The sequence below is a fragment of the Oncorhynchus mykiss genome, chromosome 16 (assembly GCF_013265735.2).
Source record: "Oncorhynchus mykiss isolate Arlee chromosome 16, USDA_OmykA_1.1, whole genome shotgun sequence".
Classification (NCBI taxonomy): Eukaryota; Metazoa; Chordata; class Actinopteri; order Salmoniformes; family Salmonidae; genus Oncorhynchus; species Oncorhynchus mykiss.
The window spans coordinates 32,974,995-32,997,088 of record NC_048580.1 but is presented as its reverse complement, the minus strand read 5'-3'; the positions used below and the strand labels follow the sequence as shown (position 1 = coordinate 32,997,088).

At 41.4% G+C, this 22,094-nt stretch overlaps 1 protein-coding gene across 2 annotated transcripts in view; it reads right to left on the bottom strand.

Moving 5' to 3' along the window:
* LOC110491835 (kelch-like protein 17) overlaps positions 1 to 18,846 on the bottom strand; it is a 31,691-nt gene extending 12,845 nt beyond the window's left edge. Inside the window, exons 1-4 of one of the 2 annotated variants that reach the window (XM_021565625.2) lie at positions 18,252 to 18,846; positions 8,663 to 8,927; positions 5,908 to 6,029; positions 2,503 to 2,724 (exon numbers count right to left, since the gene is read on the bottom strand). In XM_021565625.2, coding sequence (XP_021421300.1) covers positions 2,503 to 2,724; positions 5,908 to 6,029; positions 8,663 to 8,876 — 558 coding nt within the window. In that variant the 5' untranslated portion in view covers positions 8,877 to 8,927; positions 18,252 to 18,846. Of the gene's footprint in view, positions 1 to 2,502; positions 2,725 to 5,907; positions 6,030 to 8,252; positions 8,320 to 8,662; positions 8,928 to 18,251 lie in introns of those variants that run through there. The other variant, XM_021565627.2, reaches the window with a different exon arrangement.
* Positions 18,847 to 22,094: the final 3,248 nt, after the last annotated feature.

Below are 22,094 nucleotides of genomic sequence, written 5' to 3'. Positions count from 1 at the left end.
GGTCGCTTTTCATGGCTCGGTGAGCTCAAAAACACTTAGAGCAGGTAAATAAATCCTGCCCCTGTGCAGATCTGTGACTGGCACACGACCGCTGCAGAAAGAGAAAGGAAGAAAAAGAGAGGCAGAAAGTAGAGAGCGACACAAAGAGAGAGAGAGAAAGAGAGAGACAAAGGAATACAAAGAGAAAGCAAAAGAGAGAGCAGAGTCACAGCTGGCAGCCCTACAGCTCCGTTTCGGATGTCACTAAGCCTACTCATTCTACTCTTGGCTAATGGATAGTGCCCAATTCATTTCAATCTGGCGGGTAACATTGAGATGGAAGAGAATTAAAGCGCAATCAAATCATGTAGTGTTTCAGTCAGGAGGAAAATCCTAACAGCTGGTGCTGTCACAGCTGTCACATAGCTGAACCTGTCCCGTCTCTGATATTGTCTTGAAACGTATGTTCACCAACACAACTAGGCACGCTGCTAACCCCAACTCAGACCCTAACAGAGACTATTGATTCCTACCCCTCAACTCTGACCACAGGATGAAATGAGCGTTCACATCTGTTCACATGCTAGGTCGCTACTTCCCCATTCGCTTTTCATGGACGCGGGTTCCTGTAGATCTTTCCGTCTCTTGGCAGCACATACACCATGGCCGTGTTCTAGGCTTCAAGACGCATGCCGGATCTTACAACGCCTCGATGGGTGTTTAACGTATCGGCTAAACATTACGATTCCGTGCCAGGACCCCGAAAAATGTTGGATATCTTATATTGTTCTGGCAATTCTCACATAGAAACTTAATTGGGAGGAAGGATGTTTGACATGCTTTTGACATTTGTATCACAAACCATTTTTGGGGGAAATTCATGACGAAGAGTTCATTTGAGGACCTCTTCAGACCTCTACATGCCTCCTGTAAGACCTCATGATCCGGGAATCGTACGCATGCAACATCTTGGTGTCATTAAGCTCTAACAAATCAAATGTCTATTTTCTGAAAACAAAAAAGTACCCTTTTGATTTAGCTTATTTTTAGACATATTAGTTTGGAACAATATGTGTCTCACCACCTGGATAAGGTCTTATGTAGCAACATTTGAAATAGTTTTTTTTTACATTGGTAAAAAGTAAAGACTGGTATATCATACAATGCGTTTTTTAGGATCTTTTTTTTTTTGAAAGTTGATAAACTGGCAAATTGTCAAACTTAGTTTTGAAGCTATGACCCATTTTATATATACATAGATTTGACATTATAACCAAATCACAACAGAGGGGGTTCCCTTTTAATCCATTTCCCCATTCACTGTGTTGATGGTGCTCATTAAATGTATAAACACTTCAAAATGAGCAGGGAGCCCACTCTGGAAATTGTATGTACTTGTACAGTATATTTGTATGTACTTGTACAGTATATTGCAACAAACTATACGTCTTAAAATGTACGAAATCAAAAAGGGTCCTTCTGAATTATTGATATATTTTATGTTAAATAAGAGGTTTGAGCACAGTATAGGGAGTGTAATGACACAAAGATGTTGTCCGTTATGCTTGAGCAAGGCACTTAACCCTAAATTGCGTTTGTAAATCGTTCTGGATAAGACAACTAAAATGTAAAGGTATCATGTACGGTTCACGCATCATAGCGTCACTTTCATCATGATTTTCTCCAAAATAGTTTGTGATAGAAAAAAAAAACTAGTCAAAGCTCCTTCCTCCCAATGACGTTTCTATGTGAGAATTGCCAGAACATTCGGATACAAAACAATATTTTAGCTGTATCCTTTCGTGGAATTACCCACTAGAAATCTGATTCCCGACTGCGCAGTCGATGATGTGGCAAGCAACCATTGGTCGATGCAATGCAACATCTGCAATGTACTCAGTCTGGAACATGAACCATACTTGGCAGTGCTCTGCTTAATTACCACTTCCAGGTCATACCCCTAAACTAGTCCAGACAATGAACAAGTGACTGCTATGCTGAGCTGCTATGACAGAAAAACTAGACGGAGAGCATGATGAGTAAAACTACAAAAGACACTGATTGACAAGGAGCCGAGGATGGAGCGATGTCTTCGTTTAATGAGTGTTCAAAAGGCAACTACACACTCTCGTCTTTGCTGCTGGCTCTATGAAGGACCTTGAGGGGGTTGAGGGAAGGATAGAACATGACAAGATGTTCTCCTCTTTCTGCAGGAAAGAGAGGGACAGTCAGAGTGGGAGGAGACTAACGCATCTTTGTCTTTACCAATAACTGTCAGACGAGTGGACAGCACCGTAGATCACCTTGATTGATTAAGAGGTGAAAAGGTTTATATTCCTAGTGTGCCTAGAGCTTGCAGGCTCCCAACATCAGCGCACGAGTCATAAACCAAAGTGCCACAATAACTTTCAACAACTCCAATGCAAAACAATGACAAAAATAAGATCCCATCGCTGTCACGCCACGTCATTCTGTAAGGAAAGGCATATGACATGCTAGCTCAGTATTCTGTCTGGCCTCTACCTGTTTCAGCGGCAGCAGCATGAACTCCTCGGTCTTGGACACCTCCACGAAGTGCTGCAGGACGTACTTGTGCGCCGACTTGAGCAGGTCGCTGCAGGAGTGTGTGTCTGCGAAGCCGCGGATGCCCAGGCAATTAGAGGGGTCCAGCTGGCTGAGGAGGAACTTACAGCAGGCGTCTCTCACCCCATTGAGCTGCAGCAGGCTGGCCGCTGGGAGTAAGGTCTAGAAGAAAAAGAGGACGATCGGGGGGAACCATAGACGCCAGAGCGATGTAGCAAATGTAGCAGCTGCAGTTTTTGCACCCCCACTTTTTTTTACCAGAAAAGTATCATGATCCATTAGGTAATTTCTCATTTTCAAATGATTAGTAATGTTTTGAGCTAGTCTGTATTAAAATACATCATTATTATATAATACATCAAAATGAAGTAAGAGATTCCATTTTGCACCCCCTCCCCTCGTTGCCTCAAGATGAATGGTTTGGCCCACTTGAAAGCGATGCTTCACTCCCTTGCTCCACTGTTTTGGCTCAGTGCAGTTAGAAAGCACTCGCTGCACCACTGGTGTTAAAAAAACTAACATTTGTATCATTGTTTCATGTCGGATGCACACAGGGTGTTGTTACATATCATTTGAGAGGCAGCACCACGAGCAAAGTTTGCCATTTCACGTTGCCTGTAAGAACCTTGATGAGCACGAGCATGTCTGATAAGGCTTTACTGTATCGCAGCCTCTGAGAGAACCTCAATTGCTGGAGTCCTCTCTCCTCGCCTCCTTCACAAAACTCATTGGAGGAGAAGGTCAGAGGGGCGGGACCTCTGGCTTTCTCATCCAATGCGATTTGAGAAGGAGACGAGAGGACGTGAGGAGTTTACACTTGAGATTCTCCCACTGACTGAGTAGCCTTCCATCAGCCTACCACCTTGGCGGAAAACGGCGTGTCCGGTAGCTGGCGGGCTGTCAATGAGTAGCTGACAAGTAGATAGTGAGAAATAATCATTAGGCCTAATATTACATGATTAAATTTGTGGAATAACTTTTCTCCCCAAGCTGTTTACAGGTATTTAGCACCATTAGGCATTTTTGCCATCCATTTCCCCAAAATAAATGGGTTTAAACCACATTGTTAAAATGTTGTTTTCATTCAGTTACAAAAGTAAACAGCCTGGCTGAGCCCCGTGAGAGTGCACCACGGCTGCTTCACGGCTACAATGTAGCCAAGCTGTGTTTACATGTGCCTGTGCGCAAATTGAAAAAGCACAGGACATTTGTACCTTGATGAAACAGCTCTGCTTTGCTTGGTTGGTAATATCGACCCAATAAGCTATTTCTACCCTTGTTGCATCAAATATGTATGCTGCTGAGACAGATTTGAAACATTTTCATGGTGACAGGAGCTAGGTTTCTATCCAATTGCCGACATATTTTCATGCGAATATTGTAAAATATGCATGAAGAAAACGTGCATTTTTTCACCAGTGGTGTGTTTCCACCAAACGGACTTTGTGCGTTATGATGTAGAGGATACAAAATGTACTTTTTTTGCTTAAGTTTAAATGTACTGAATAAAAATCTAAAGTTCAATGTGTTTCCGTTGTATTTTTGACTAAAACAGTTGGGTTAAATAGCAAATGTCCCTACTCTGGTCTTGGTACGTGTGCTCTAGCCAACAGCTGGAAGATAGTCTACAGTGTGGGTAGGCTAATCTACATGAGATTATTACTGATAAAAGCGAGAACGACAGTCAAGCATCGATCCTGTCACCAGAATATAACCCTCAATATTTATTGGAAAGGAGCATCAAACTCATCACCTTGCACTTTCACCACCCTGTGAAGTTCAGAATAACTTATTTCATCTGTAACCTAATAAACTGCATGGTTTCCCAAATCATAGTGGAAGGACCACACACAATATCATCATGTGAATCCAGGTTTACTTCGATATGATGGTTATTATATCAATATTTGCGTATAAATGAGTTTCCACCACCATTTCTCACAGAATACATTTTACCGACACAAAAAGATCCCACCTTGTCAGACAAACAAATTATCTTTAAACTTGTACCAAACCTTCCGGTTTCCATCAGCTGTCCTGATTTTTTTTATATGGTATACCTTTATTCGCATAAAACAACAGGACCAAAAAGGCAGAACGGAAAAGTCATGTGCTTGCTGAGACTACACTTTGGTATTCCTTGTTATTCCATTGTACGCCCAATTTTACATAAAGTCTGGTTCCCATGGGTGGAGCGATATAAAACGTGAAGATGAGTATAGGATGATATGAAGATGAGTATAGGATGATATGAAGATGAGTATAGGATGATATGGGGTATGAAGATGAGTATAGGATGATATGGGGTATGAAGATCAGTATAGGATGATATGGGGTATGAAGATCAGTATAGGATGATATGGGGTATGAAGATCAGTATAGGATGATATGGGGTATGAAGATCAGTATAGGATGATATGGGGTATGAAGATCAGTATAGGATGATATGGGGTATGAAGATCAGTATAGGATGATATGGGGTATGAAGATCAGTATATGATGATATGGGGTAGGATGTAAATGGTTTGTGGCGTGATGCTAAAGGATGTGACAATATATAAGAGATTAGGAACATAAATACTTTGACGAAGTAATGTAATCATCAGTATCAGTGTGTTTTCATGGAATAATTTTACGGTTTTTACTTTATGTTACTAAATGTATTAGTTCCAGAGAGGTAAGTATACAAAGCTATTAAAACAAGAGCCAAATACTTCTCAAACCCGTTCAGATTTCATGCTCTCCACGAACATCAGAGTACAGAACTCTCACGTTATTACTTTGACAGCGGTCAGAGAAGTTTACAAACTTTGAGAGTGTTCGAGACCACCATGTAGAATAATGATGGTACATTCCCTACATACTGACTACTTTTGAATATATAGTGCACTACAAATGTAGTTATCTCAATCTCTTCATTCAAAGACTCAATAATGAACATTCTTACTGACAGTTGTGGCTGCTTTGCGTGATGTATTGTTGTCTCTACCTTCTTTACCTTTGTACTGTTGTCTGTGCCCAATAATGTTTGTACCATGTTGTGCTGCTACCATGTTGTTGTCATGTGTTGCTGCCTTGCTATGTTGTTGTCGTCTTTAGGTCCCCCTTTATGTAGTGTTGTGTCTCTTGTCGTGATGTGTGTTATGTTCTATTATTTTTTATTGTTTTATTTTTTAATCTCCAGCCCCCGTCCCCGCAGGAGGTATTTTTGCCTTTTGGTAGGCCGTCATTGTAAATAAGAATTTGTCCTTAACTGACTTGCCTAGTTAAATAAAGGTTAAATACAAGTAAATAAATAAAAGTAGGGAATAAGGTGCTATTTGAGACGCAGTCTTTTCTTCTTACCTGCACGTTGCCCTCCCCCACCACGATTTCTGCTGTGTAGGCATACTGAACCAGCTGTTCCAACGCCTGGGGGTCAATGTCATGCAGGGTCACGTGGGTCTGGCGACTCTCCGACATCTCATCTGCATGACCACAGACAGACAACAGAGTTTTCCAGTTTTCCAGTCTGTGCCTGTGTCCGTGCGGACAAATCATATGCGAAACCAATTCAACATCAAGTGAGAGAAATCAAATCAGATTTCAAGTGCAATTAACACTCCATTTGTGTGTGTTGTGTGTGTGTGTAATGTGGTATATACTCTATTGCAGGGTTCCCCAACTGGCAGCCCATGGGCGGGGGGGGGGACATAAAAGACTGTAATAACACCAGCAACTCAGCTCAAAGTGATTCATTTTTTAAATATGTTTCAAAGTATTCCCACACATAACAGCTAGCTTTGAAATTATTATGTTTTAGTCAAATGTTATATCTGTTTGGGCTTCTTGGGCTCAATTTGCATTCTAAAAATGTTTTGTAACTAAGTTCCGGCCCCATGACCATTGTTTCAAGAACAAAAATCGACCTGCGGCTTAATCTAGTTGATGATCCCTGCTCTATTGCCACAGACATGAAGCACGTACCTCCCATTATACACAAATTCTCATAGGACAGACACTGCATAGCACTATGAAATTGTTCAGCATTTGTAGCGGTCTGCGTCTGAGTGATTAATTGTTTTGACTGTCAGACAATCTTTGTGTAATTCCGATTCCTGGAACTATGAGGCGCTTGCGTTAAGCCAAACACAGCGAAGAAGCACATTTTAGCATGGAAGGTAGTCCATTTGTTCCAACAGGTCAAAAGAACCAGCACACACGCACAGCAGAGTTTTGGTTATATTGATTAGATTGTTGGCTGTACAGGGCATTTGGAAAGAATTCAGAACCCTTGATTCAAGCTCTATCAGGTTGGATGTGGAGCGTCGTTGCACAGTTATTTTCAGGTCACTCTAGAGATGTTCGATCGGGTTCAAGTCCGGGCTGGGCAACTCAAGGACATGCAGAATTTTTTTGGTACCCTTCCCCAGATCTGCGCCTCAACACAATCCTGTCTCGGAGCTCTACGGACAATTCTTTCGACCTCACGGCTTAGTTTTTACTCTGACATGCACTGTCAACTTTGGGACCTAATTTTCACCTTTATTTAACCAGGTAGGCAAGTTGAGAACAAGTTCTCATTTACAATTGCGACCTGGCCAAGATAAAGCAAAGCAGTTCGACACATACAACGACACAGAGTTACACATGGAGTAAAACAAACATACAGTCAATAATACAGTATAAACAAGTTTATATACGATGTGAGCAAATGAGGTGAGATAAGGGAGGTAAAGGCAAAAACAGGCCATGGTGGCAAAGTAAATACAATATAGCAAGTAAAACACTGGAATGGTAGATTTGCAATGGAGGAATGTGCAAAGTAGAAATAAAAATAATGGGGTGCAAAGGAGCAAAAAAATAAATACATTAAATACAGTAGGGAAAGAGGTAGTTGTTTGGGCTAAATTATAGGTGGGCTATGTACAGGTGCAGTAATCTGTGAGCTGCTCTGACAGTTGGTGCTTAAAGCTAGTGAGGGAGATAAGTGTTTCCAGTTTCAGAGATTTTTGTAGTTCGTTCCAGTCATTGGCAGCAGAGAACTGGAAGGAGAGGCGGCCAAAGAAAGAATTGGTTTTGGAGGTGACTAGAGAGATATACCTGCTGGAGCGTGTGCTACAGGTGGAAGATGCTATGGTGACCAGCGAGCTGAGATAAGGGGGGACTTTACCTAGCAGGGTCTTGTAGATGACATGGAGCCAGTGGGTTTGGCGATGAGTATGAAGCGAGGGCCAGCCAACGAGAGCATACAGGTCGCAATGGTGGGTAGTATATGGGGCTTTGGTGACAAAACGGATTGCACTGTGATAGACTGCATCCAATTTGTTGAGTAGGGTATTGGAGGCTATTTTGTAAATTACATCGTATAGACAGGTGTGTGAGGAATGGAAACAGGATGCAGTTGAGCTCAATTTCGAGTCTCATAGCAAAGGGTCTGAATACTTATGCAAAGAAAATAAATGTATACATTTGCTAAAATAAAAATAAAAACTTTTTGCTTTGTCGTTACGGGGTATTGTGTGTATTTTGATGTTTTTTATTTTGTATTTCATCCATTTTAGAATAAGGCTGTAACGTATCAAAACGTGGAAAAGGGGAAGGGGTCTGAATACTTTCCGAAGGCACTATATCAGCAGACTTCAATAGGCCTAGGTTTAGAGCATGGTCAGTTGAAAATTAGTCTAGTGGTGAGTCTTAAAGCCTCATACCCTCACAAGGCTCTAGTCTGAGCTGCAGGAGGGAGGAGGAAAACTGGGACACACCTCACCTGGTGATCTATGACCCCAACAGGAAAGAACGCACACAGACAACAGGGAGGAAGGAAGGAAGTCATCACTGATGAGGAAGGAAGCAAACAAATGAGGTGTTGCTCACAAGTTGAGGTGCCACTGCCACTCACACACATTGAGCAAAATGTAGCGCAGTTCAATGTCTGAGCATTCAAGCAACAACCAATAATCCCCACAAACCCCTCACACCACTTTGTTCATGGTAAAGAGGGGGAGACGGTGCCTCAAAGTGAGTGACTAACACTAGTAGTGAACACTTGTGAAGGCGTGGAGAAACAGAAGAGCAGTCTCAGTAGCCGTGGGTGCGGACTCGGAGGAGGGATACTTACTTGTAAACATGGCGTGGAAGTAGGGACTGCAGGATGCCAGCACCACCTTGTGTGCCTTAATCTCCTTGTTGGAGACGTGCAGCACGATGTCGCAGAGCAAGCTGCGCTGGCGCATCCTGTTCATGGACACGAACGAGTCGTGGTAGTGGCGCTTGGAGTTGTGCGAGATGCTGTGGCCGTCACGGTTCAGCAGCTGCATGCCCCCCTCCATCATGGTGCCCTGCTCCGCTGCAGCCGGCTCCTGCCTGGGCCTCACTCTGGGAGACTGCAACACAAGGGGATCAACAAATTCTAAGAATTTTACCCAGATTCCCAGGTTTTCTAGAAATCCCAGAATGAATTTTGCAGCCCTAGGTTCATTCCTATTAAATTGACCCAATTCGATAGATCTCTGTTTTGTCATATGTGACCGTTTGTGTCATCAAAAAAACTCTTACTGCTGTAATAGGCATGACAGGTGTCATAACAGTCATAGTAGCTGATGTGAAAGATATGACAACTGACTGTACAATCATGACAGCCAGGTATACCAAAATGTAGGTTAGCTAGGCCAGCATGGTTAGTTTGTATAGCACTCTACTTTGCGTTAAGACTGTCCGTCAATGTCATTGAAGATGTTGATGTAGGCTAGGTCCTAATCATGTATGTCAAATCAAAAGTACAATACAGGTCAAGTTAGTTTGACTAGGACTGATGGTTTGGTTAGCTAAACTTGCAAGTCTGTGTGTTTGGTTACCAAAGCATCTACGGTCGCCATCTAGTGAACTTGCTAGCTATGGATGAACACATTTCTAGTGGGAAATGTGTTAAATTATAGCCATAGTGAACTTGTGGCTCTATGCGTTCTCTGGAAAATAACTGGAAGTTCATTATTTTCCATAGAACGCATAGCCTCTTGTTGATTATCCCTCATGTAATCTTGTTCAATGTTATCCTTGCTTATAAGGCAAGCTTGATATATTATGTATATAATAGAATAAAGTCTTAGCTCATTGTCAGCTGCAGCTCCTGGCAGGGTGTGTGGGGTAAAGAAGGATGTGCGCGGGCGCGCACACACACACACACACACACACACACACACACACACACACACACACACACACTCTATCATCCAGTAAGTTCTCACGTTAAGAACACACTTTAAAATGGTGCATAAGCATCTACATGCCCTATACTGTAATCTGTAGAATCGTGTTATAATGAATATTTACATTCCTCTCAACTGTGCGTGTCATGCCACAAGTGGCTAAAATGTCATTTCATCTGGTCCTCTTTCTACCAAATGCGGTATATTTTCGTAGTAGTGTTTTAGAATCTAAAGCATCTACAGCAGGCCTTCTAAAATATTTATGAAGGCTTCATGAAAAGGCCCACCATGATATGTACTGCCATTTTAGCCTGAACAGCTGTTGACTCTTAGTATATCACTTGTAAATGCCTCGTCAGCTTTATTCAGCTAACCAGCCCGGTCTAACCCCGTCATAACCCAAAATATAAGGTTGTTTTACTGGAATGGGTGTAATGGTGGATGGATGTCTGAAGACATTGCACCAAGGTTCTGTAAAATTATTCTGCTGGAAATTATATTGTTGTCAATATAGCCTACCTTTCTGATAGGCTGGATGTTTGTTGATTGAAGGCTGTGTGTACACACATGCCATAAGTTTGTGCATTCTGGGGGTGTAACCAGTCTGAAAGATAACCACTGTTAAAACGGTTAACCCTATCAGTCCTGTGACCCCAGAAAAAGATTTGGCTTTTCATTATCTGACTTTCATTTATATGTAAAGCCCTTATACTTCGCCTCACAAGTGTTTTACCATGTTCTTTTCAGGACAACCAGGGTTACAAGCAGAACACAAAACTATTTGACAAAAACAGTACATTCATGAGTTTTGTTGACAAATGTCAATTTAAAAATAAGGTCCACCAAAAGCAAAAAACAGATAAAGATGAATTTATATGAATTCTGTAAGTACATAAATTGTTTGCTCTATAAAGGCAACATCCAACTAGTCAGTGACAACTGTGTGGAGTTTGTGAAAGCAACTATGTGAGCTTATTACAGTACTATAGACACTATGTCCTGGGATTTCCTATCTTCTTCGTAAAAGCTTGTGAGCTCTGTGAGAGTCTCAGCTTTTAATACAGATTTGAATAGTTTGTAGTTCAAACCATTTGGACTCTACAGCCATGTTTGTAAAAAGACCAGGCCCTGGGCCCCTTCGGGATCCACCCTGAACATATTTTTGGCAAACTGGACTGCTGTGACTGTATGCTTGTTCTGGGAGCCTACTGGCAGTAACATCTTGACAGTAAAGCATTTCACCTGGCCAAGGTTGTACTTCAGTGTGTGTGAGAGGGTGGGGTACTACGATAACAGTGGAGTTATGTTACAACTGGATAACGGTAACACTATCTTACGTTGGTTCTGTGGTAACAGAGTAAGTTTCATGCCGTGATAACCTAGACCTAGCTTACACTTTAGGAATCCACTGTCCACTTCTATGAGGCCTATGCCATAGATTATATAGACTCAATGGAGACTTTGTAGTATGTATCAGTGTGAGATGCATTACTTTTTGCTCCTTCAACAAATTCACTTTTTAAACTGATAGAGAAGCATCTTAAAATGTCACCACTACTGCATAACAGGGCTTGTTTCTTTCTCTTTCTCTCTCTCACACACACACACACACACACACACCACACCCACCCACCCACACACGTTCTAATGCCCTGGGCAAATAGCTAGCATTGGGCTATTTTGCACATTGATAATTTCCAAATGTTGACATGACATTCATTCAAGTTCATATTTTCAACAGATACAAGGTTGCCAGCACCAATGAATAAGAATGCATTGTTGTCACTGCAGCAATGGGTCATTAACTGACACACTGACTATTATCCGTAGCCATGCCACCGTCAGTGTCACTGAGGGGACACACAAACCTATTCACACACACACACAACGATACCTTTCCTTTTTCTGACTCACTAGGTATTCTGGATGACTGCCAGACGTACTGCTTCAATTTCTGCAGACCATTTCTCTGCTTTGTTTGTTTATCAGCATGCATTTGGTCATTTCACCTTCCTCCTTGAGGTTGTTTCTATTAATTTCTATTCCTAAAGATGTGGCATTGCAACCCCAACCCCAACACCATCTATTTTGAATAACCGTATCATCAGCAAGAAAAGCCTTTGGCAGAAAATACAAATGACCAGTGGTAAACATTACAGTTTCGTGGAACCAGGGAAGAACTGACGACGTGACGGTGGCAGGCCTGAGACCTGGTAGTGTGGTGCCAGGACAACAACCTCTCCCTCAACATCAGCATGACAAAGGAGCTGATCATGGAATACAGGAAATGGGAGAGCCGAGCACGCCCCCATTCACATCAGTGAAGTGGGTCGAGAGCTTTAAGTTCCTCAGTGTCCACATCACTAAGGATCTATCATGGTCAACACACACCAACACAGTCATTTAGAAGACACGACTATTCCTCTTCCCCCCCCCCCCAGGAGGCTGAAAAGATTTGGCATGGTCCCTCAGATCCTCAAACAACTCTACAGCTGCACCATTGAGAGCCTCTTGCATCACTGTTTGGTATGGCAACTGCTTGGCAGCCGACAGCAACAGAGGGTAGTGCGTGTGGCCCAGTACATCACTGGGGAAGAGCTCCCTGCCATCCAGGACCTCTATAACAGGCAGTGTCAGAAGAAGGCCATAAAAATTGTCAAAGACTCCAGCTACTGCACAGCAAGAGGTAACGAAGCACCAAGTCTGGAACCAACCGGAACATGAAAAGCTTCTATCCCCAGGCTATAAGACTGCTAAATAGTTCATAAAATATTCAACCAAATAGCTAGCTGGACTATCTGCATTGACCCTTTACGCACAAACTTTTTTGACTCATTAAATACACTGCTGCTACTGTTTATCATCTATCCTGTTGCCTATGCACTCAATTACCCTGCACATCAACTCGGTACTGGTACACATAATAATAAATATATATAAGTTATCGTTACTCATTGTGTATTTATTATTGTGTGTTGTTACTTTTCTATTACTTCTCTATTTTCTCTTACTCTGCATTGTTGGGAAGGGCCCGTAAGCAAGCATTTCACTGTTTGTCTACATGGTAAAGGCCTGCTGGTTTACATGGTAAACCTGTTGTTTACCAAGGACATTTTATTTGAACGACTGATCCCTCTCAATGAAGTCACGGAAGTTCAAGGCCGACCGCGGTACGGCAGGCATTGTTAGCAGAAAACAGGTTCCCCCATTATAGTGAATGGAAAAATGTCAATCATGACAATCATGGTACCAATAATTGCTTCTAATAGACCCGAAAGACATATGTCTTTGAACCAATATGGCCAAAAGTATCTGGACACCTGCTCGTCGAACATCTCATTTCAAAATCATGGGCATTAATATGGAGTTGGACCCCCCTTTGCTGCTATAGCAGTCTCCACTCGTCTGGGAAGGCTTTCCACTAGATGTTATAACATTGCTGCGGGGTCTTGCTTCCATTCAGCCACAAGCTGACATTGTGCTTCCAGAGGCAGTTTGGAACTCGGTAGTGAGTGTTGCAACCGAGGACAGACAATTTTTACACGCTTCAGCACTCGACGGTCCCGTTCTGTAAGATTGCGTGGCCTACCACGTCACGGCTAAGCCGTTGCTCCTAGATGTTTCCACTTCACAATAACAGCACTTACAGTTGACCAGGGCAGCTCTAGCAGGGCAGAAATTTGATGAACTGACTTTTTGGAAAGGTGGCATCCTATGACTGTGCCACGTTGAAAGTCCCTGATCTCTTCAGCATGAGTCATTCTACTGCCAATGTTTGTCTATGGAGATTGCATAGCTGTGTACTCGATTTTATACACCTATCAACAATGGGTGTGGCTGAAATAGTCATGTAGAGTACTTAACAAGAGGGGGCAGCACTGAGCTAGCCTGCAACATATTTTCCTGGAGTAGCTCAAACTCTCCCTGAGACGCCAGCTTAACTGACGTAATTTGGCTTCAATTCACATAGGAATTAATGGCGTCACGTGAAGCATCCAATTTGATAATCGCTACGGTCTGTCTCGGTCCATATTTGTGTAAAGCATATGATATATGAAGAAAGCCTCCGTTCAATCCTCTGCAGGGGTGTCGTGCTGCCGGAGCGCAGGCTCCTTCCCTTTTGACTCGAGAATACACTGAGCTTATAAAACTATTTCTGGAAAATTAATTCTGATACATTCAAAATAAATTATATTTAATTACCACTTAAATTCAATGAAAAACTATAGAATGACAAATAAAAATGTATAGCAGCCTAGAGGTAGGTAAATTGGTGGTTTCTTCCCTGTCTTCTCTCTGGCGGTGGCAAGAATGAACTATTAGGCTACCTGTGTGCACTGCAGAGGCCAGTAAGACTCTTGCCCACTTTGGCCAATCAGAACGATGGGAAAAAAGTAATTCACTGTGTGTCTGCCTCGAAGATGTTCATAAAACTCCAAAGACCCTCTTGCACAGTGGAACCCTGAACAATATGTGACCACTTCTTAAGGCGACAACGTTTTGCTGAAGACTCCCAAACCAGAGTGGCCAAAGGGAGACACAAGGACCATTCTAGCTTGGAATGTCAGGGTAGACAATTGCAAATGTGAATTGGGCCAAGTTGGAGGTAATAATGCATTTAGGTTATAGTTTTTGAGAAGCATGAATACACCACACCAAACACTTGATTTTATGGCTGTGCAAGTCTACATAGTAATGATTTATGTTCACTACTTGGTCAAATGACTTGATAGAATGTAATTGCATAGATTAAAATGCAATGAATTGATAGTTGCCTTCTCTTTATTTTATTCTGTAAAACGGTACGATACATTCGGAAAGTATTCAGACCCCTTGACTTTTCCCACATTTTGTTACGTTACAGCCTCATACTAAAATCGATTAAATAAAATGTTTTCCTCATCAATCCACACACAATACCTCAATAACAAAGCGAAAACAGGTTAATAATTGTGTGCACATTTATTAGAAATAAAAAACTAAAATACCTTATTGACATAAGTATTCAGAACCTTTGCTCTGAGACTTGAAATTGAGCTCAAGTGCATCCTGTTTCCATTGATCATCCTTGAGATGTTTCTACAACTTGATTAGAGTGAACCTGTGGTAAATTAAATTGATTGGACATGATTTGGAAAGGCACACATCTGTCTATATAAAGGTCCCACAAATGACAGTGCATGTCAGAGCAAAAACCAGGCCATGAGGTTAAAGGCATTGTCCGTAGAGCTCCGAGACAGGATTGTGTCGAGGCACAGATCTGGGGAAGGGTACCAAAAAATGTCTGCAGCATTGAAATACCCCAAGAACGCAGTAGCCTCCATCATTCTTAAAATGGAAGAAGTTTGGAATCACCAAGACTCTTCCCTGAGTTGGCCGCCCGGCCAAACTGAGCAATTGGGGGAGAAGGGCCTTGGTCAGGGACGAGACAAAGAACCCGATGGTCACTCTGACAGAGCTCCAAAGTTCCTCTGTGGAGATGGGAGAAACTTCCAGAAGGACAACCATCTCTGCAGCACTACAACAATCAGGCATTTCTGGTAGAGCGGCCAGACAGAAGCCACTCCATAGTAAAAATGAAAATGACAGCCAACTTGGAGTTTGCCAAAAGGCACCTAAAGGACTCTCAGACCATAAGAAACAAGATTATCTTGTATGATGAAACCAAGATTGAACTATTTGGCCTGAATACCAAGCTTCACGTCTGGAGGAAACCTGGCACCATCCCTACAGTGAAGCATGGTGGTGGCAGCATCATGCTATGGGGATGTTCTTCAGTGGCAGGGACTGTGAGACTAGTCAGGGTCGAGGGAAAGATGAACGGCACAAAGTACAGAGAGATCCTTGATGAAAACCTGCTCCAGAGCGCTCAGGACCTCAGGCTGGGTCAAAGGTTGACGTGGAATATTCCATTCAAACAATCATCTTTATTCAATGTTGATTAATTATTTCAATAATGAAACCATCGACTCAACATTCTTGACTATCGGACCGAGAGCCTACCCTTCACAGACAATGCACAGTTTATATCGCTGAAACCAGAATGCTTGGTTCCACCCATCCCATATAGATTGGGGGGCACCATAAGCCATTTTGGGTTCATCCTCTGGTCATCTGCCTCTGGTGTTGTCTCCCAGATCCCAGGACAATTAAGAATACTGAGGCCTTTGTTCTGTTCCTCCAGGCTCTCTCTATTTTGGTGAGACCCACCACATCTGATCTATGGAATGCCAGCTGTAGGTTTTATATCACCAAGCCATCACTTAATCAGTTGCCAGTCCAAGTTCCATAAAGACTCCTCTCAGTTAACTCAGAAAGGAGCGAGACAGTCCTAAGAACCTTACTCTATTAAATAAAACAACCATTTGGTGCATAAATATAACATCATCTTGTATCCACAATGTAGAAAATAGTAAAAATAAAGAAAAACCTTTGAATGAGTAGGTGTGTCCAAACGTTTGACTGGTGCTGTATGTAAATGTGACATTTAAGTTTTTTTTATTTTTATAAACTTGCAAAAAATTATATAAACCTGTTTTGCTTTGTCATTATGGGCTAATGTGTGCAGATTGATGAGGGAAAAAAAACGATTTAATACATTTTAGAATAAGGCTGTTACGTAACAAAATGTGGAAAAAGTCAAGGGGTCTGAATACTTTCTGAATGCAACATTTATTGTAACCATGTGTTCAAGCTAATCAAATCAAAGTGTATTTATAATACAGCGTGTGCTATAGAATGTAAGACCTACACGCAATAAAGCCTTCCTTGCAAATAGTGCAATGATATTAAGCTATATGTATTTACATTAGGCTATAGCCTACAAATAGCTATAGTCATAGGCCTATTACAAATGATTGTTGTTTGATCCTGAACTGGCCAAATGGAAGAGCGATCCTTCAGCACCACAAGTTGGTTCAACTTCTTTAATTGACATCATTGCACAATCCTGGCGCTGTACTTTCAGAACCTTTTAATTAAAATATCCCTTTAAAATTACATTTCATCAAGATATGTTGCCTATGCCTATAATAGTCATACTCATCGCTTATTATTACAAATCGAAGATTGTCCCTTCTCACAATGGTGCTTGTTTAGTAAAGCTAGATCAAATAATCAATGTTGTGTTACATAACCAAATACAATACCAACATAGGGCTGTAACATTCCTGCTACACCAAAAGCACCTCCTTTTCTAATGAGATTTTAGAATGGTTTAGCTGAAACCGAATAGTCATTTCTTTCTCATGCACCAAAACTCCACAGATCGTGGCACTAGGCAGAATATGTGCTTTGATTGAAACAAAATACGAGAAAGGGTAATAGTTTAACACCATCTTAAAACATTAATAATTATCATTCATGATTGACAGTGATGATGGCCTATATTTTGAAATTAGGTAACCTATGCCTAACTCCATGTTTGAGAGTATTACAAATATTTAGACAATAGCCTGTGTGTGGGCATAGGCAGACGTTGCAATTGGAGGATGCATTTTTTTAATAATTATTCAATTGGCTAGATCTGTCGGTACACACTGAGTGATAAAAATATGAAGTCACTTTTTTTTTTTAAGTCACCCTCATCTAAAAAAAAAAAAAATAGCACCACACCAGTGATCCTATGACGTTGCTGACTGCATGAGCAACGACATCAAATTTAAGGTGGATCTGCAGCAGTGACGAGATCCTCATCGTTGCGGCGTGAATAAAATTAGACACTGACAGGAATAAATGATGTTTTTTTTTGCTGTAATTGTGATATCGACTAAAATGCGCTTATGACATTCATACATTATCATTAGCTATCTACTATGTGCAAGGTTCTATCTCTACACCACCTTAAATCGCTGGATCGTCTGGTCTGGCCACTCAAGAACATTATCGCAAAACAGGGCACTCCAACTCTGTTCCTGGGGAGCTATCCTCCTGAATGGTTTCACTTAGGTGTAACTAACCTGATTCACCCATCTTATCAACCAGCTAATGATTAGGGTTGGAGTGAAAACCTACACTACAGGACGGTAGCACTCCAGCAACAGGGTTGGAGAGCACTGTCCCAAAACATAACCTGCAGCAAATGATCATCCTCTCTCTAGACAGACAAATCGATATTGAAGTCAGAACATCGAATCCTAACTATATTTATCCGCTCTATTGAGATTACGTTCCCACAGAAAAAAGCTGTACTATAGCTAGAAATAAGTGACTGCGTCTGGTGTCCCAAGAGATGAACATAAAGTGCAATTTTGAATTTTCAGAATGGCTATTTAGCTAGCGACAGTCCTCCATATGGTTAGCTAAACGTTTCCCTTTTCATCTGTGGCTAAAACATAACTGTCATTGAATTTGCTACTATAGCTAACTAACCGATAGCTAGCTAGCTAGCTATATGTTTACGACATAGCCACCGGCAGCCGTGACAAAATGACATGGCGATGTCGGGATTTAGCTAGTTAAAGTTAGCTAGCTAGCTACTACACAGTAGAACTCAAGACTCACCAGCCGTCGTCTGTGTCGCAAGGACAGCACAAACGTATTTCTAGCTGTAACCTTTTCCAGTTTCTTGATATGTTATAGTCCAAGTTCAGAATGTAAGTTATTTGATTTATCAGTATTTTGAATTGCTAATCATCACGTCAACATTACATGATGTCGCATCAAAACAATGCTTGTATCGCTCGCTCCACACAAGTGACACTGACAAATACTTCGTTTCTCCTTCTTTCAGACTGTGCATTTTAAAACAGTTTTGATATCTTGCAAAAACACAAAGTGAACTAATACGTGTTTTGCTATTGCACATGATACCGATTGAAAAGCGAAATACAAAATCAATTTAGATGAACTACAGTCTCTGCTAAATCTACTGGATGTGCATAAACCTTCTCAAATTGAACGTCACCCATAATATCAATGCTTTAGATTGGTGAAGTTCGAGGTCGTCTTCGTTTGTAGTCACGGTTGTCGAATTATCAGTCTCACAATACCCATGTTCGAGAGGATCAAAACAGTAATGTATCGTGAGTAAATTGTGACTGACGGATCTGCAAATAATAATGAGTAGTTATTTATGATGCTAGGTTCTTTATAGGTCATTTGGCTGCAGTGTTGAACAAGCCCACAGAATGGAAAAGCATTTAAAGGGGCAATCTGCATACATGTTTTGATTTAGAAATGTATTATACAATATGTACCCATTGATTCTTGAAGAATGTAACTTAGAAATGCCTCATGAGCTTAGATCAACTGTCTTAGATAAACTTGTTTTACTCCAATGTTTTATAAAAAAAAGTCAATCTAAACAAACACTATATAACCTCAAAACATGGTTAAAACTCTAATTTTGATATCCCGGATGATCAGTCCTTGCAACCATAGCACTATCTATGAATTTAAGAGTGGTTACATTGCTCCAGCCCCATCCCTCATCTTTTTACCAAAACAGGGGCGGGGACTCTGCTTTGTTATTGTTCCCGTCAGGCAGTAACTCGATACAATATACTATGGAAAGTCAACGACTAATCATATTCACATGAAGAAAACTGAAATCACAACTATCAGGAAAAATGGATGCCAAGCCCACCCTCGGAAGCTCCTCTTTTCTGGCTATAATACTAGAGCTCGCATTCATTTCCTGAATTTTTCTCTCTTCATCTTGGCAGAAGAAAGAACACATCATGCAATTTACAAACTTTTCAAGCACACGAAGACTACTAGATTGGGCTCTGACTTAGGTGTCTGTTAGTGGGGAGACATATACGTCCCTATAGATGTTGCGAGTTTTGGGTCTTGGTATTGGTTTTTGTGTTTGCTAAAATCTAACTTCACTGAACAAAACTTTAACAAAAATATAAACGCAATATGTAAAGTGTTGGTCCCATGATTCATGAGCTGAAATAAAAGAGCCCAGAAATGTTCAATACACACAAAAAGCTTATTTCTCTCAAACTTGTTGCGTAGATTTGCTTACATCCCTGTTAGTGAGCATTTCTTCTTTGCCAAGATAATCCATCCACCTGATAGGTGTGGCATAACAAGAAACTGATTAAACAGCATGATCATTAAACAGCTGCACCTTGTGCTGGGGACAATAAAAGGCCACTCTAAAATGTGCAGTGTTGTCACACAATACAATGCCACAGATGTCTCAAGTTTTGAGGAATCATTCAATTGGCATGCTGACTGCAGGAATGTCCACTAGAGCTGTTGCCAGAGAATTGAATGTTAATTAAGCCAACATTGGTTTTGAGAATTTGCTAGTACGTCCAAACGGCCTCACAACCACTGACCACATGTGGGTGAGCGGTTTGCGGATGTCAACGTTGTGAACAGAGTTTGATCAGCTCTATGTGAAGGAGATGTGTCACGCTGCATGAGGTAAATGATGGTCACACCAAATACTGTTTGGTTTTCTGATCCACACCCCTATCAAGAGTGCGGTATCTTCCAGTTGTGGGCATAACAAACACAGTTCCTTCCCCACATTCAGACACACGGTTGGTTGTCAAGAGTGGTAGATATGAAAACAACAATGACGATAAAAACGAATTATCCCAGTCCTCAGGTTGGCACCTTCAGGAGATAATGTATGGGAGACTGGCATCGTTGATGAGGACAGTGACGTGGAGGTATGGTCTGCAGGTCGCTGTGCATCCTCCTTTTCGTAGCTAAACGCGAACCTCCTCTGTTGGGACATAAACACATGATTCAGCCGAGTCCAGAACGAGACCCAGTAACTGAGTGCGCCGAGCCGGAGTGAAACAACATTTCTTGTGATTCACTATGAACCCCCAGAGACTGAATATGGGAAACCAGCGTGGCAGGGTGGAGCTCCACCTGTATGACCAGCCAATCGTCCAGATAGGCCAATAATCTGATCCCCTGGCATCGCACCGGTGCCAAAGCCGCCTCCACCACCATAGAAAAGGTGCAGGGCGATGGGGAGAGCCTGAAAAGCAGGAACAGATACACATTAGGCCACACCCTCGAAATTAAACCTTCAAAACTTTCTGTAGGGAGGATGTGTAGCCACATGAAAATATGAATCCTTCAGATCTATGGAAGTGAACCAATCGCTGAGAAGCACCGACTGCAATAGCCGGCGAATTGTGAGCATTTTGAACTTGCAAGCTGTGAGGTGTTTGTTTAAAACACTCATATTCAGGTTAGGACGCAACGCAGCATTCCATTGCTCTTGGGAACAAAGAAGAAACGGCTGTACCAACCGCTCTGTACATCTGACACGGGACCACCCAAATAGCCTGCTTTTGAAGGAGAGAGGAAATAAAATTGGATTAGCTAACACACTTGCCATTGGAACACAGTAATGATAGTTACTGATAATAGGCCTCTGTACACCTATGTAGATATTCCATTAAAAACTTATTGTAACTAGGGGGCAATATTTTCATTTTTGGAAAAATAACATTCCCAAAGTAAACCGGCTATTTTGTCAGGACAGCTTGGGATAGAAAACTCTAAAGTTTCCAAAACTGTAAAAATATTGTCTGTGAGTATAACAGAACTGATATTGCTGGCGAAAGCCTGAGAAAAATCCAATGTGACTCATATTCCAATGTGACTCATGTTTTGAAAGCTCTGCATTCCGATGCGTCCCTATTGAGCAGTGAATGGGCTATCAGCCAGATTCATTTTTCTATGTATTCCCCAAGTTGTCTACAGCATTTTGACGTAGTTTCACACCTTTATGTTGAAGAATGAGCGTAAGCGACTACATTGCGTAAGTGGTCACCTGATGGCTCTGAGTGATTCTTGCGTAAAAGACAGGGGTAGCCATTTTTCCTCTCGGTCCTACTGAAAAGCCAATTGTCCAGGTGGATATATTATCGAGTAGATATTTGAAAAACACCTTGAGGATTGATTATAAACAACGTTTGCCATGTTTCTGTCGATATTATGGAACTAATTTGGAATATTTTTCAGAGTTGTCGTGACTGCAATTTCCGGTCGACGTGAAGAACAAACGGAGCTATTTCACCTACACCTATAATATTTTTGGAAAAAAAGGAACGTTTGCTATCTAACTGGGAGTCTCGTGAGTGAAAACATCCAAAGCTCATCAAAGGTAAACTATTTAATTTGATGGCTTTTCTGATTTTCATGACCAGGTTGCCTGCTGCTAGCTAGGCATAATGCTATGCTATCAATGAACTTACACAAATGCTTGTCTTGCTTTGGCTGTAAAGCATATTTTCAAAATCTGAGATGACAGGGTGATTAACAAAAGGCTAAGCTGTGTTTCAATATATTTCACTTGTGATTTCATGAATAGGAATATTTTCTAGTAATATTTATGTCTGTTGCGTTATGCTAATTAGTGTC